This window comes from Diorhabda carinulata, chromosome 6 (assembly GCF_026250575.1).
Source record: "Diorhabda carinulata isolate Delta chromosome 6, icDioCari1.1, whole genome shotgun sequence".
Taxonomy (NCBI): Eukaryota; Metazoa; Arthropoda; class Insecta; order Coleoptera; family Chrysomelidae; genus Diorhabda; species Diorhabda carinulata.
The window spans coordinates 31,174,492-31,190,015 of NC_079465.1; the positions used below are offsets into that span (position 1 = coordinate 31,174,492).

A 15,524-nucleotide genomic window follows, 5' to 3' on the forward strand; every position below is an offset into this window, starting at 1 on the left:
AATTATTGTAATTGATGAAAATATATATACAGCGTTTTAAACTTCAGCTCTGATTGGCTGTTTGTATTACGCCTAGTCTATCTGGAGTATTCATGTAACTAGACCTTAAGAAATGACATTGATTCATTAGGCAATTTTCATAAATAACATTCAAATATTTGGAAAAATTTTATATCTTACAAATGTACTCGACTTGTGCTCTATTAGCATTTAAAAATAATAATCAAATTATTAGTTTTTTATCGACTATTTTTCACATGTTAGTACACTAAATAAACATATTCAAATTACAAAAATAAGAATAAATATATTAAATTCGTAAAAATAGTTTGCTGGTGAATCAAAATTTTGAAATTAGAAATATTCGTCAATAGAACATGTATTAAGAACGTATTTTGAATCATTATTACGGAGTTAATATTCAAGGTTAGTATTTTATTTTATTATTATCGTGATAGAAAGATAATTTTTTAATCCAACCCTGCTTTTTGCCATTTTATAAGTGGAATTATAATTTTATTTAAATTTTTTCTCCGTTTATATACTGTCGATATCATGTAATAATAGAATCAGTACAATAAATAATTTATTTTAATTGAATGCCATTTCACGTTTGCTGGTAAATATTAATTTAGTTTTAAAATATTTTCTATTAAAATCGTAATTTAACCTTAAACTTTCCAGTAATCAACTTTTATTAATAGTTTTGACTTTGATTAACCTTGGGATTTCCAGTACAAATATAGGTAAGTTTGAAAAATGTAAACGTTAGAAAAAAATAGGTATAGTTTCTGATTTGCTTGAAAATTTAAATTAAAAGTACGTTTTTTACGAATTAAACGTGGTTGAATAAATTGTAAAATTTGTGTACATGATTAGTCAATTTTTGAAATTACCATATTAAATATAAATAGATATTGGGGTATCATATACACTGCGACCCAAAGCATCTTGGTGCCCCCTTTCTTGCTGTGATATGGGGGAACCCAGTGTTTACAGCTGGGGTTCTGTAGGGTTTCACGATTTGAGAGAATGTGGATAGAGGTGTACACTCCATTATCTGCTAAGTCTAGCATCTTTAGGTGTTTATTGAGGCGACAGAACTCTTATTAGCTTTTTGTAGATTATACTTACTTAAGATTTTGTCTACTTATAGTTTCCCAAGAGAGTCTTTGCCTGTCTCAGCCCCTGTAGGTTGTCCTATAGTTTTGCTCTCATCTACAATATTTTCCAATTTTTTTTCCTATTGTTCGACTACTAATTCACGCAGTTCTGAATAATTAAAATGATTTAATTAATATGTAGTTGAGTCAATTGGATCTATTTCAAAAACTTTTAAAATAATCATTGAATTTCCTTGAAAAGAACCGTTATCAATAATTTTGCAATTGTTTATTTCCACACATTTATCGCCAAAAAGATAAATTTTAATCTAAAAGGATAACAAAATCAAATTTTATTATATTTCAAGTATGGCTCGAGTAGGACAATCCGGTGACCATGACAAATACTTACCATTACCTAAGGGCTTCGCTACTGCTGCCATCCATCATTACCAAGAAGCTGAACAATGGAATTCAATGGCGGTAGTAACCCCCATTGTAACATCTACGACGTTCAAACAATACGGGCCTGCTAACTTCAAAGTGAGTTCGTTTTTTAAATCAAAAGGTAGTTAGTTTGTTGAAAATTTGTTAGTTTAACATTTACAAATATATTTAAAAAAAAAAAATCTATTTTAAATTGTAGAAATACGAATATGGTAGATCGGGTAATCCTACTAGAGAAGTATTAGAAAATCTATTGGCTAAATTAGATGGTGTTAATTATGGATTAACTTTTTCTTCGGGTCTTGGAGCTTTGACTGTTCTAGCAGGACTTTTCGAGAGCGGAGACAATTTCATAATCGGAGATGACGTATATGGAGGCACTAATCGTTTATTTAATAAAGTTTTCTCTAAATTCAACATAGAAATAACCCTAGTGGATTTGGTGGATTTGAAAAATCTCGAGAACGCAATCAAACCAAACACGAAGGTGAGTTTTATTTAATTTCTTGATACACCCCGTATGTAAGTATAATTTTTCAGTTGATTTGGCTGGAAACTCCGACTAATCCCACGTTGAAGGTGATCGATATCAAAAAGGCTTCAGAAATAGCTAAACGGAATAATATTTTACTGGCAGTGGATAATACGTTCTTAACTCCATATTTACAAAGACCTATAGAATTAGGAGCTGATTTGGCCGTTTATTCTCTCACTAAATATATGAATGGGCATTCTGACGTTATTATGGGTTCAATGGTAACAAATGATAAAGAACTTTATGATAAATTGAAATATTTACAAAACGGTAAGTTGATTATCAATAATTTAAAATGAAAATTTGTGAATTTTGTGTAAATAGTTGTAGCAGAATTTAATATTTAACAAAAAGGTTTAGTTTACTGAATTACTAGTTTATATAGCCTCAAATTAGTTTAAACTTTTTATTTATCATTGTTTTTTATAGTTTTATGTTCAAAAATTATTCAAAAATGCAAAATTTCAACAATTTTATTGAAATAGTAGCTAGAATAACTTCAAATTTGTTTTAACTTTTTATTTATCATTGTTTTTATAGTTTTTTATTCAAAAATTTGATAAAACAAAAGATTTTTGCAAATTAAAATATTACAAAGTTCCATATTGTTTAAAAAATTTGAAACTTCTTATTTATTACTGCTATTACAAATTTTTGCTCAAAACGAAGAAAATATAAAATATTTTCGAAAAGAAGAAACGGCAAATTTCAAATTTCAAAAAAATGCACAATTTTATCAAACTCATATAACCTCAAATTCGCTCTACAATAGTTATTGAAATAAATTATTTACTAAAATAGATAAAATAAGAAAAAAACTGAAGAACAAAAAAGAATTGCAAAAAAAGCTGAAATTTACAAAAAAGATGAAAAAATTTGAGCAGATTTATTAAATTATTTCATGACTTAACCTCAAATTTTTCATTTATATTCGCTATTATTTATTTTCGTCCAAAAATTATGACATATTTGCAAAAAGTAAAAACATTAAAATTAAAAATTGCAAAATTTTGATAGTTTCACTAAATTAGTAGCTTCCATAACCTCAAATTTTTTGTTTTCAACAGCTATGGGTGTAGTTCCAGCTCCTTTCGATTGTTATCAAGTTACAAGGAGTCTGAAAACGTTGGCGTTGAGGATGCAACAACACAAATTCAACGGAATAACGGTAGCCGAATATCTAGAAGCCCATCCTATGGTAGAGAAAGTATTACATCCAGGTGAAGAAATTATTATTTTTATACGGTTTATTAATTTTGTCTTCGGTTTTTGTAGGCCTCGAGTCCCATCCTCAGCACGAGCTGTTCAAAAGACAAACCAGCGGTCACAGCGGCATTTTTTCCTTCTACTTGAAGGGGGATCTAAAGAAATCAGAAACTTTTCTATCAGCTTTGCAAGTTTTCACGCTAGCAGAAAGTTTAGGAGGATACGAAAGCTTGGCTGAGTTACCGTAAGTATTTTTCCTTTCTTAACAGATACTATATCCAATCATGTGAGACTGTTGGATTTTTATGAAATTATTTTTCAGTTCTGTAATGACGCACGCTTCAGTAGACGCAGATCTCAGGGCTCGATTGGGTATCACGGATAATCTAATCAGATTATCCGTAGGACTGGAAGACGTAGAAGATTTAATCGATGATTTGGAACAGGCCTTCCAAAAAGTCAAACATTCCTTTTAATACTAAAATCCAAAATATATATTTTTCAAAATACACTTTATTTGTTCAAATAAACAATATACAAGAAAAAAAAACGATGAAATTTGATTAAATCGAAATTAAAAGTTACTAGGATCGCAAATATTTTTGATACCGTTGATAATTCGTTCGCAGATTTCTTTATCCAACGTTCCCACTTTAGCCAAATGCATCCGAACGCTGGTAATGTACTAGAATACAAAACGGATGTTAACTACTCTACTTTCAACGAAAAAATATTCGAAAAATCTTATAAATACTGCGCAAGACTCACCGTCGCCGCGCTATAATTTTTATCCGTGCATAAGATGTTAACATTCAACGCGCAAGACGTTTTATTATTACCGAAATCTCCGCGTGTCCGTCCAAATATTTTATTACTGTCGCGCAAGACTCATTCTTCCCGTTTTATATGTTTGATAAACGCGCAAGACGTTTTATTACCACGTTAGACTCTTTATCTATTCGAAGGTCGTTTTATTCCTTCATAAAACCTGAGTCAAACTATTATTTTCGCGCAAGATGCTTTATTACTACCAAAATATTTCTATTTTCCCAACAAATATCTTATTACTGCCGCGCAAACGTTTTTTTTATCGCTTTAGACTCCTAATATCCTCACAGGGCGTTCTATTTCCACACACAATGTGCGCAAGACGTTTTATTTCGACGCAAGATCTCCGCGCAATAAGTTTTATTGCCGAATAAAATGTTTTTATTAGAGCGCGCGTTTAATTTTCATCGAATATGACGTTTTATTTTAGCGTTAAAAGTTCTACTCGTACGCAAAACACTTTATTTGCGCGCTAAAAATTTCATTACTACCGTATAAGACTCTTTATATTCACGAAGAACTTTTTAGTACAGCGCAAGTGTCTCATATTCCCAGAGCATTGAGTTTTAGTTTTGTACGACACTTTATTTTCGCGCGAGACATTTTATTATTATCAAAAACTCACCATATCGACGCGAAACTTGACAGTATTACTGCGCAAGATGTTTTATTACAACTCGAGCTTTCTTACTTTGCGCGGGACGTTTTATTTCATAATAAAATTTAATATTTATGCGTAGAACATGACAATAGTTAGTTCCCCGGAGCATTTTTATTTATGTACGACACTTTATTTTCGTGCGAGACATTTTATTACTACCAAAAACTCACCGTACCGCATAAAACTTTTATTATTGTCGCGCAGAACGTTTTATTACAACGCCAGCTTCCGCACTTTATGCGGGACGTTTTATTTCAGCGCAAGACATTCAGTATCTGAATACGATAATCTATTTTTGCGCAAGACATTTTATTTTAGTTTATTACAACGTTGGTAATAACTATTCGATAAAAACTTACTTTTTCCATAAACGTAATATTCGGACTGTGACAATACGGTTTCAGAAAATCGATTTTATCTTTTTGACCGACATCGAATCTCAAAATTCTCGTGATATTTTTCATAAATTCGTCCAAATCGAATGGTATCGCCTCGACTTCGACATTAAATTTGTACGGTATCAGTTGTTTATCATCTGAGACATTAGTTTGTTGATGAACTATCATACATGTAAAAGGCGACGCGACGAGTGCCCCGTTCAAACTGAAAGGTGACATTATCATACCGATGCAAGGTTTATCTTTACCTATCCATCGTTGAACCGATTGTTGAGTTTCCAAATCCTGATTGGAAGGTTCCGGAGCGAAAGTTGGATGCGAATGGAACCATCTAAAAACAGAAAACAAAAACTTTTATGGGACTTCCCATTCTAAGCGGTTCTATTTGTGCGCAAGATTTTTTTATTATCGCCCAAAAAGTTTTATTATTGCGCATGGCGTATTATCCCCGCGCAAAACATTTTATTTTTTCATTTGAACGCTAGACGTTGAATTTCCGAATAAAATGTGTTTTTTAGGAGCCAGGTATCGTTTTTTGTCGTAAAAAGTTTATTATCCGGATAATATGTAGATTATGTATGCCTCGCTCGACGTTTCATTATTGCGCAAAAGATGTTCATTTACTGCGTTATTCCTCTCATCCCCGCACAATAGTTGTATGTATGCATAAAGTTCTATTTAGGAACAAGACTTTGAAGTGTTATTGCGCAAAACTTCTGCGCAAATTGTTTTTCATCTAGACTCTTTATACAGTCCCCGACGTTTTATTACTGCTAAAAACGTTTTATTTATAATCTGTTGGCAAAAAGGAGTTTTATTTCAATATAAGATGTTTTATTCAAGCGCTAGAAATTTAATTTCAACGCAAATATTCTATTTAGACCAAATACGCGGCTTAATGTGTTTTATTTGGGCGTTATACATTTTATTTTCGCGAATACTGATCTTTAGTACTGCGCAAGAATGTTACCACCATGCCAAGATTCATTTTCTCCGTATGTCTTCACAGACCGTTTCAATTCGATGACTTTTCAACTACGCGCAAGACATTTTTACTGAACCGAAAGGCGTTTTATTGTCGCGAAAGGCATTTTATTGCTGCGCAAGACATTTTTACTGTCCCGAAAAGCATTTTATTGTTGCGCAAGACATTTTTACTGTCCCGAAAGGCATTTTATTGTTGCGCAAGACATTTTTACTGTCCCGAAAGGCATTTTATTGCTGCGCAAGACATTTTTACTGTCCCGAAAGGCATTTTAATGTTGCACAAGACATTTTTACTGTTTCGAAAGGCATTTGATTGTCGCGAAAGGCATTTTATTGCTGCGCGAGACATTTTTACTGTCCCGAAAGGCATTTTAATGTTGCGCAAGACATTTTTACTGTCCCGAAAGGCATTTTAATGTTGCACAAGACATTTTTACTGTTTCGAAAGGCATTTGATTGTCGCGAAAGGCATTTTATTGCTGCGCGAGACATTTTTACTGTCCCGAAAGGCATTTTAATGTTGCGCAAGACATTTTTACTGTCCCGAAAGGCATTTTAATGTTGCACAAGACATTTTTACTGTCCCGAAAGGCATTTGATTGTCGCGAAAGGCATTTTATTGCTGCGCAAGACATTTTTACTGTCCCGAAAGGCATTTTATTGTTACACAAGACATTTTTACTGTTTCGAAAGGCATTTGATTGTCGCGAAAGGCATTTTATTGCTGCGCGAGACATTTTTACTGTCCCGAAAGGCATTTTAATGTTGCACAAGACATTTTTACTGTCCCGAAAGGCATTTGATTGTCGCGAAAGGCATTTTATTGCTGCGCAAGACATTTTTACTGTCCCGAAAGGCATTTTATTGTTACACAAGACATTTTTACTGTTTCGAAAGGCATTTGATTGTCGCGAAAGGCTTTTTATTGTTGCGCAAGACATTTTTACTGTTACGAAAGGCATTTTAATGTTGCACAAGACATTTTTACTGTTACGAAAGGCATTTTATTGTTGCGCAAGACATTTTTACTGTCCCGAAACGCATTTTATTGTCGCGAAAAGCATTTTATTGTTGCGCAAGACATTTTTACTGTCGCGAAAGGTATTTTATTGTCGCGAAAGGCATTTTATTGCTGCGCAAGGAATAGTTATTGCCGCGCAAAGCATTTTTATTGTCGCGAAAGGCATTTTATTATCGCGTACGGCGTTTTATTGCCGCGCTAGAAGTATTATTATCACATAAATTGTTTTACTTACCCCATGATGTCCAAACCTTTTTCGTGTATTAAATCTGCGGCTTTGGCTTGCGAAATAGGACACATATCACAGTGTGTGGCCGAAGAGGCCATATTAAGGCACGGTTCGTAATGATTTATGAACATAGTTCGTTGTTCCAACGACCAATAACCGGCTACGAGTCCCATTATTTCCGATAAACAAGTATGCGAATGGAAATCCATGGTTAATAAAATCGGTAGGTTGATTTTAATTTGGTACGGTTGCTGTAAGAAAAAATATTCGAATAATTTCTCTAATACAGGGTGAGTCGATATTATATTTGTCTTACGGATTTATTATTTTTAAATGGGCGGCAATAAACGAGTCTTATTATCGGTTTTCTTATACAGGGCTTCGCTTTAACCACTTGATTTTCGTTTACTATCGTATGTTTTATAACGCGACCTTGTTCGTCATGTGACATGGTATATCCTCCTTCTCCGTCCTGAAACAAAAAAAAAACAAAGATAATCGAAGAAGAAATTCTTTTTGTTTTCGAAAACAAATCCTTACGTTGTTGAATTTCGTTTTGTTCCTCATCCTGTTGCCAGATACGTTCGAATCTCTTATCGCGTTTTTATTTTCGTTTTTCTTTTTTTCTTTGGCCGCCATTTTTTCCTGTAAAACCTCAATCAAAGGTCGTTCGTAGTTTACTTGATCTGAAACGTTAGTACAACTCGAATCGCTTGGCGCTAATCGGCTTTTTAACGAAAAAAAAAAAGTGACTTACCGCAACCGAAGTTAATCGCTCCGATTTGCTCTAGAAAAAAATGTATTTTACCGAAACTATTGACGTCCCCGCAATTTTTTAAACCCTGTCGACTTATAGTTTTGTTAAGATACTTCGGTTTCTGTTTCAACCAACCGTTCACTATATGGTTACGTATCTATAAAAAATTATGTATATATATACAGTGCGTTTTATATATATATATAAAAAAATCATTACCTTCAAATATCTATCTGGTGTTTTTGATGAATTACCAGTGAAATAATCACAGTTCAATATTTTTTCTATATCGGTGATTTCGTCACCTAAACCGAGTTCGTTTTTAGGAATTTCCAAGGTTTTCAATTCATTTGATACAGATTCGCTGACTTTCGACAAATCGATGGGGTCTTTTTGTACAGCTACCGGTAGTTGTTTTACGTTACTATCAATATTGGAAGTTGCTGTTGGTAAATTTGTGGTTTCTGGTTTTGTTTCTTCGTCGGAAACTTCCACGTCTACTTCGACGTCTGTATCGGAATCTTCTGATGTTTGCTTCAACTTAATCTAAAAATGAGAAAAGGAATTATCCGTTTCGAATTATTCGACTGACGTAATATGGTAATATGAGGGACCGTTGAGCACTAGGCCTACTTTGGAGCAGGATTTGTAACTTTAGAAATCAAAAGTTACAGACCACATTATTTTACACTAAAAAGATCAAAAAAATGATTTTTATATCAACTTTACACAGTTGAAATGGCCACTAACACAACAGAATTATAGAATAATTAACATTACATAGAACATTTTTATAAATATCCCAAGTAATTAATTTGTATTAACAATTATCAAAAGCAATACTTACTATTTGTTCTCCTTTGCAAATTGGTACGGACAAACCTTGACCGGTTGTGATTTCAACTCTCTTAAATACGTTATTTTTCTCAGTTTCTTGTTGTATAATCCTGTTACATTTCATTTTCGATTTAATTTTGAAACTTTTAGGTCTCATTCCGCCGATGATCCTATGAATTTTATCCACATCTGCCCTATTACTTTTAATACCGGATTTCTTCTTTAACGGTGATCTATCCCTGCTCCGTTCACTATCTTTAACTTCCATTAGCGTCGAGGTAATTTTCTTTCGAGGATTGTGGATAGGAAGTTGTATAGTCGGTTTTGCTGTACTTACTACTGCAACTACTTCTTCAATACTAGCCGGTATCTTAAAGTTGATTCACTCAGTATATTCAGTTATTATTTGTTGTGGTACTTACATGAGTGCCATTTATAATGTCTCCCTCGGAAGCGTTGTCGTTAGATTTCTTATTGACGTGATTTTCCAAATAAAAATTTTTCAAATAGTATTTCACCTCTGGAGCCGTTTTAGATCCTATAAACTGAGATAATCTTATGTTGCTTTTACCAAAAATCTCCATTCCACTTTCTAATAAGCTTTTTTCTTTTTCTGTCCAACCGCTTTCGTCGGTAATACAATTTTCGGTTGATAGAAGACCGAGGGCATCAATTTCTGGCGGTTGCGACTTTTCTAACGAATTTGTAGATACGCTCGTATCATACCAATTATCTGGATTTGTACTTGGTCTATCTAACAACCATTGTGGATGTATGGTATAATCACAGTTTAATAATTCCGAATTTTGTGATATTAAAGGTCCCCCATCATATCTGTAAACAAATTTTACTCCCTATCGACTTTAATTACCTTAACGACAATTAATTCATATATAAAGTGAATATTTATACATTTTAAGCTGTAAAACACACATAACTATAAATTGTATCGTATGTAGATGTTAATATTTAGATTTATGTAAAAACTTACAAATTCGTATCAGAATCGAGTTGAAAATCTCCCAATATATCAATTTCATCTTCGTCAGCCATTTTCCTTCAATTCTCAAAAAACTATTAAAGCAAATAAATAATATTTCAATTATTTTTAACAAAAATAACTAAATTAAATCGAGTATCCTCGATAAACTAATATTTTTAGTTTTCTGTCACAAAAAGAGAAGGGGTAATTGACAGTGACGATTAATAAGGCAATTTTATTAACAATCACTTTTAATTATTATACAGAGTGATTTAATAAGAAAAATAATACAAAAGTGACTTTTCTATTCAGAATTAAATGCCCCTTCTAATTATTTTATTCATATCTGACAACAACAATATGTGACTAGCTCCCTCTATTGGCGACACTTTAATCGAATTAAAATTCTGAATTCAAATTTTCATTTATTACAAAATCAAAACATATCACGGGGTTCGGAACACTTTCATATGTGTACAACGGGCCTAAGTCAATATCTTTTATAATTATGAAATAATTTGAATATGAAATCTATTGAATATTCATATTATATAACAAGTTACTTTTAACAAAAAATGAATTAAATGCTTTAATAAAACAAGTTGCATTCTTTTTGTTCAAACTAGACAAACATCGAAGTATTTGAATTGAACAAAGATAAAGATACTACGTCTTAGGCTTAGTTTACATCCAACGGCCGTTTTGATAACCAAATTATCTGAAAACGATAACTGATAAGCTTATCAAAATGCTCTTAAGACAGTGTAATTGTGTAATTATGTCTATTAGTGCAGTGAAAATAATCAACGTAAATTTCACCAATGGTATCAGATAATCAACCTCTAATTAAACTGTCGATTTTTAATTGGAATGAAATGATTGAAAATCGGAATTAGCCGATTTATTAATGATTCAATTACTATCAATCAGAAACGTAGCAAGTTTCGGTCATTTTGGAATGACGTCACAACCAACCGCGATATTGTCTTGGGGGACAATTATTGCGTTCTTTATATTAAAATTATGGTGTTTTATTTTCATTTTTTCAGTCAAAGATATTCATTTCAATCAAAAAAGTGCTAGAAACAATCAATTTTCTATACACAATTGAAATAAAGTCTTTGTTTGTCCACTACGACAATATGGCCGACGTCTCAAATGACGTTACTAGAAATGACCTATAGAGTATTGTTTTAAGTACATTTTTATAAATGTTAATTTATTATTAGCAATAAATATTCCATATTTTGAATACCTTATGTATAACTTTTATTCTAATTTAATTCGGTACAGTTTTAGAGTACGGAATCGGAACGCTGGGTGTAAACTTAGCCTTATAGCTCTCCATCGTTCACGGACATCTAGTACGGACTAGAATTTCGCCTTGAATCATTTGTGTTAAGGTTGAGTTCAATCGTAATTCAACATGTCTTCCAGTGTTTTTGTTTGTGATTAGTTTTTATGTAAAATAAGTTTTTATTATTAATTTTGTTAAAATGAGTAGTTGGAAGTCGGTGAGCAACGAAAACAGTTACGGAATAGGTAAATAGATAAGTTTAAAATATACTAGAGATGTTTGTTTACAATACGACTTTTTATATGTGCATTTTTTAAATACAACTTGTTGAATTTCAAATCTCCTGCATAGATATTTATTTACGTTTCACTCATCATTATGTATATTAGAAATAATTATTATCGCCTACATAATATCTACGTAACATATTAAATTAAGTTTAAATTTGCCCCTCCCATCTGCATATCAAAAAGATTGATGAGTGTATCTTCCTCGAATTTCTTAAAAATTGCGTGAATCATTACAGCATACATTTAATGGACAATATTATTTATCCGATTGTATTATTTGTTGACAAATTAAATATACCTTAGTGTATTTATTTTTAAACATTATCTAATTGAGATAATTCACGTTTCACCTTGATTCGGTCAAAAATTAATATTAAATATATTTAAATATCATATTTCTCATTTAGATCAGGACAAAGGACATCCTCATTATAAAAATAATTTTCCCCTTTGTTTATCCAAATAATTATTTAACAATTTGATGATTAATTTAAACACTGCTATTTATTTTGAAAAAGCAAACTCATATTACAAAATTAGGGTTGAATATGAGATATTTTTCTTTGTAGCCATTTATAATTTCATTTGTCCCGAAGATTATAAGTTAAAATTGACGGTAGGAGACGCAGTTTGCGTACTGGAAGAAGAAACGAATTGGTATTATGGATATGTTATCAGTAACAGAGATGTTAAGGGTATTTTTCCCAAAAGCTACATTCACATGAAACACTGTGAGAGATTTGACGCTTTTGGACCCGTCTTGAAAGAACCGGCAATAACAAGAGAAATAACTTTAGTTTTGAGAGAATGGGGAATCCATTGGAAGCAATTATATGTGGTAAATTTAGTTTATTTGGAATTCCATATACGGTTTATGATTTTTTTTTGTTTTTGGTAGACGCACGATAAAAATTTTGAGCAAATGAAAACTCAGATTTATGATTTGCTATCTCATAGGAGTAAAATAATAAGTGGTACACTACCAGTAGATGAATTGAAGAGGGTAATCAGACAAGCTGTCGATGAAATAGATTTAGGCAATAAACTTTTAGGTTTAGATTTATTGGTCAGGGACAAATGTGGCAATTTTATCAATCCAAAGGAAACTAGTACGCTTCAACTTTATTATTTACATAAAAATGCAACGGAAAGGATGAGCAATAGGTCAAAAGTAAGTATTCAAATTTGATATTTCAATTGGAAGGAAGAACGTTTTCATTATGGTTTTCCTTGGTGGATCAAACTACATTATTCCCTGCATTTACTTTAATTTTTCATGTGCCTTCGCTTCTTGTTGACATTTACGTATTTAATTTGTTATCACTGTCTTTTCCCATTTATTATTTCCATGTAGTTTTGCTTTTTGGTTTTACTTTCCATCTTACAATTTCCATAAAGTTGATACATGTGAAAAATAAGGAAAACTGAGAAAAAGCGTCGAAAACCTGAAAAAACTGACAGAAGAATAGTCAAAGAGAGTCAAGAAAAGTCAAAAATTTGTAAACATTGACAGAAAAATGTCAAAAAACAGATGAAATTCAATAAAAAATGAAAAAAATGACAGAAATTGTTAAGAACTTGTGAAAATTGACAAAAAATGTCAAAAAGTTGTAAAAATGAAAGGGTAATCCGATAAAACAGACAGGAGCAGATCAAATCAATCTAAGATTGAAATAAATGTTAAATAAGACTCGTAGTTTTGTCGGATATCGAGATAATATTATTTTTCATTCCATTTTTATGATATTCTCCTCCATTACCAATATTTCAATTCACTTTTATCAGGCTTCTATGGGGTCTATAGGAAAATGTTTCACAATTTGAGGTTATGTTGACATTACTTTGTTTTTTTGCCTTTCTTAATCTGTTCGCAGGGATTTATATTGTAGTTTAGCGTTTTTTTTTAAATTACAGGTTTTTTCAATAATTACGGTAAGTATTTTTTACTTATTGTAATTTTTGAATTATTTCCAATATAAAGTAATAAATTTGAATTTTTATTTAAGAAAGAAATAAAAGAGAGTCAACCGAAAACGGCGATTCAACAATATTCGAATATATTTTTAGTCGCCGTTAGAAATTTCACTTTCAAAATGTCCGAAGACGCCGAATTATTGATGACTTTATACGACGGTAAAGAATTGAGATCGTTTACCGAAAATTACGTCGTTCGTTGGACGAAAGAAGGTTTAATGAGCGATTTAGACCAAATGCACAACTTGAGAGTCATGTTTACGGTAAGTAAATAAATTTCAAACGGAATTCCTCGTTTCTGATCCTTTTTATTTTTACAGGATTTGGGTAAGAGGGATTTAGAAAGGGAGAAGATTTATCTAGTTTGTCTGGTTATAAGAATCGGAGCGATGCATACCAAGGAATTGGATCACAGACGAAGTTCCGTCAGTACGAATTACAAGAAAAGTTACGGGGAAAATATGAGGAGGCCGTGCGGCGTCGCGGCCTTCGATATAACCAATTATATGAACGGTAAATTGGAAACGGACCTTGAACAGGAATTCGCTGTACCGTTCATCAATTGCGAAAAGGACAATTTAGAACAGACGCTCAGAAAGACTATAGCCAAAGAAAAATTCGAGAGTAAAAATCATTCTTTGTTCGTCAGTATGAAATTATTACGGGGAGATTTGAAACAGGTATGATTGAATGTTTATCAAAAATGGTTTTTATTTTTTTATAGTTTTCTTAGTTGTTCCAATGATTTCTTGCTATTTTCCACCAGTTTTCTGGTAATGGATCAATTTTAACCATTTTCAGTTTGTTTTTTCATTTGTTATTCTTTGTCTGTATACAGTTTTTTTAATGATTTTTTGCTATTTTCCACTAGTTTTCTGTTAATAGGTCAATTTTAGCCATTTTCATTTTGTTTTTTTGTATTTTTTTCATTTTTAATTCTCATTTTCACTATTTTTTATAGTTTTTATTCATTTGTGATTGATATTTTTGTTATTCTTTATCGGTATACAGTTTTTTTAATGATTTTTTGCTATTTTCCACTAGTTTTCTGTTAATAAGTCAATTTTAGCCATTTTCATTTTGTTTTTTTGTATTTTTTTCATTTTTAATTCTCATTTTTACTATTTTTTATAGTTTTTATTCATTTGTGGTTATATTTTTGTTATTCTTTATCGGTATAGAATTTTTTAATGATTTTTGGCTATTTTCCACCAGTTTTGTTTTAATAGGTTAATTTTATCCGTTTTCAGTTTGTTTTTTTCCATTCCCAATTCCCATTTTCACTGTTTTTTATAATTTTTATTCATTTCTGGTTTATATTCCTAGGTTTATTTGCTTTATAGTTGATTTAAATAGTTTTTAGTTATTTTCACATACTTTTAAAATACTTTTACATTTTTTCAGTAGGTTTCTGGATAGTTTTTTTGTAATTGGACTCCATTTTCACATCGATTCTAGTTATTTTCATACCTAGTTTTCAATCAACAGCCACTTTTACTTTGATTTTAGTTGTTCTCCTTTTTTTTTCTCAGATCAGTTTCACATCTCAGTTAAGTTTTTTCTAGTTATTAGCTCCCATGAATTTTTTTTTGCATTCTAGATATTTTAACTTTTTAACTATTTTTTTTTCTAAAATAATTATTTCCAGTACATGTCAGAACTAATTTAAATTTTTTTATTTAATAATAATTATTTAAAGTGATGTTTTTAAATTGAATTTAACCTTTCTCCTTTGGTTCTTCTTATTCGTTTAATTATTTTAAAGGTACGTGAAGAAAACCCCCATTTGGTGTTAGGAAACGTATCGATAGCAAGAAAAATGGGATTTCCCGAAGTTATACTTCCCGGTGATGTAAGAAACGATCTCTATCTAACGATATTAAGTGGAGAATTCAGTAAAGGCAACAAAAAAAGTGATAAAAACGTAGAGGTCGTCGTAAGAGTTTGCAATCAGAAAGGACAACCTATACCG

The 15,524-nt window shown here is 31.4% G+C and overlaps 3 protein-coding genes across 12 annotated transcripts in view; 2 read left to right on the top strand and 1 right to left on the bottom strand.

Annotated features, from left to right (window-relative positions):
* The first annotated feature begins 56 nt into the window (after nucleotides 1-56).
* On the top strand, nucleotides 57-3,841 carry LOC130895597 (cystathionine gamma-lyase). Of its 5 annotated transcripts, none has more exons than XM_057802978.1 (8): nucleotides 420-619; nucleotides 685-746; nucleotides 1,472-1,646; nucleotides 1,750-2,037; nucleotides 2,091-2,355; nucleotides 3,153-3,305; nucleotides 3,361-3,535; nucleotides 3,614-3,841. In XM_057802978.1, the coding sequence occupies exons 3-8, from the start codon at nucleotides 1,473-1,475 to the stop codon at nucleotides 3,765-3,767; spliced, it is 1,209 nt and encodes a 402-aa protein (XP_057658961.1). In that variant the 5' UTR covers nucleotides 420-619; nucleotides 685-746; nucleotide 1,472; the 3' UTR covers nucleotides 3,768-3,841. The 5 variants fall into 5 exon arrangements, with proteins under 5 accessions (XP_057658959.1, XP_057658961.1, XP_057658962.1 ...); XM_057802977.1 differs by having other exon boundaries at nucleotides 489-619; nucleotides 705-746; XM_057802976.1 differs by lacking the exon at nucleotides 685-746 and having other exon boundaries at nucleotides 57-426.
* On the bottom strand, nucleotides 3,543-10,619 carry LOC130895596 (histone H2A deubiquitinase MYSM1-like). Its single transcript, XM_057802975.1, has 10 exons — nucleotides 10,001-10,619; nucleotides 9,432-9,843; nucleotides 9,020-9,379; nucleotides 8,392-8,718; nucleotides 8,173-8,329; nucleotides 7,956-8,101; nucleotides 7,732-7,887; nucleotides 7,422-7,666; nucleotides 5,140-5,509; nucleotides 3,543-3,976 (listed from the first exon to the last, which is right to left on the bottom strand). Exons 1-10 carry the CDS (start codon nucleotides 10,060-10,062, stop codon nucleotides 3,866-3,868), a joined length of 2,346 nt encoding a protein of 781 aa, XP_057658958.1. The 5' UTR covers nucleotides 10,063-10,619; the 3' UTR covers nucleotides 3,543-3,865.
* Nucleotides 10,620-11,209: 590 nt separating this feature from the next.
* LOC130895600 (dedicator of cytokinesis protein 1) overlaps nucleotides 11,210-15,524 on the top strand; it is a 29,293-nt gene continuing 24,978 nt past the window's right edge. For 2 of the 6 annotated variants that reach the window (XM_057802984.1, XM_057802986.1), the window contains exons 1-6: nucleotides 11,210-11,533; nucleotides 12,148-12,416; nucleotides 12,477-12,749; nucleotides 13,585-13,815; nucleotides 13,873-14,232; nucleotides 15,318-15,524. In XM_057802984.1, the coding sequence (XP_057658967.1) occupies nucleotides 11,488-11,533; nucleotides 12,148-12,416; nucleotides 12,477-12,749; nucleotides 13,585-13,815; nucleotides 13,873-14,232; nucleotides 15,318-15,524 (1,386 nt within the window). In that variant the 5' untranslated portion in view covers nucleotides 11,210-11,487. The remainder of the gene's footprint in view (nucleotides 11,534-12,147; nucleotides 12,417-12,476; nucleotides 12,750-13,584; nucleotides 13,816-13,872; nucleotides 14,233-15,317) is intronic. The other 4 variants (XR_009059476.1, XR_009059477.1, XM_057802983.1 and 1 more) reach the window with 2 other exon arrangements.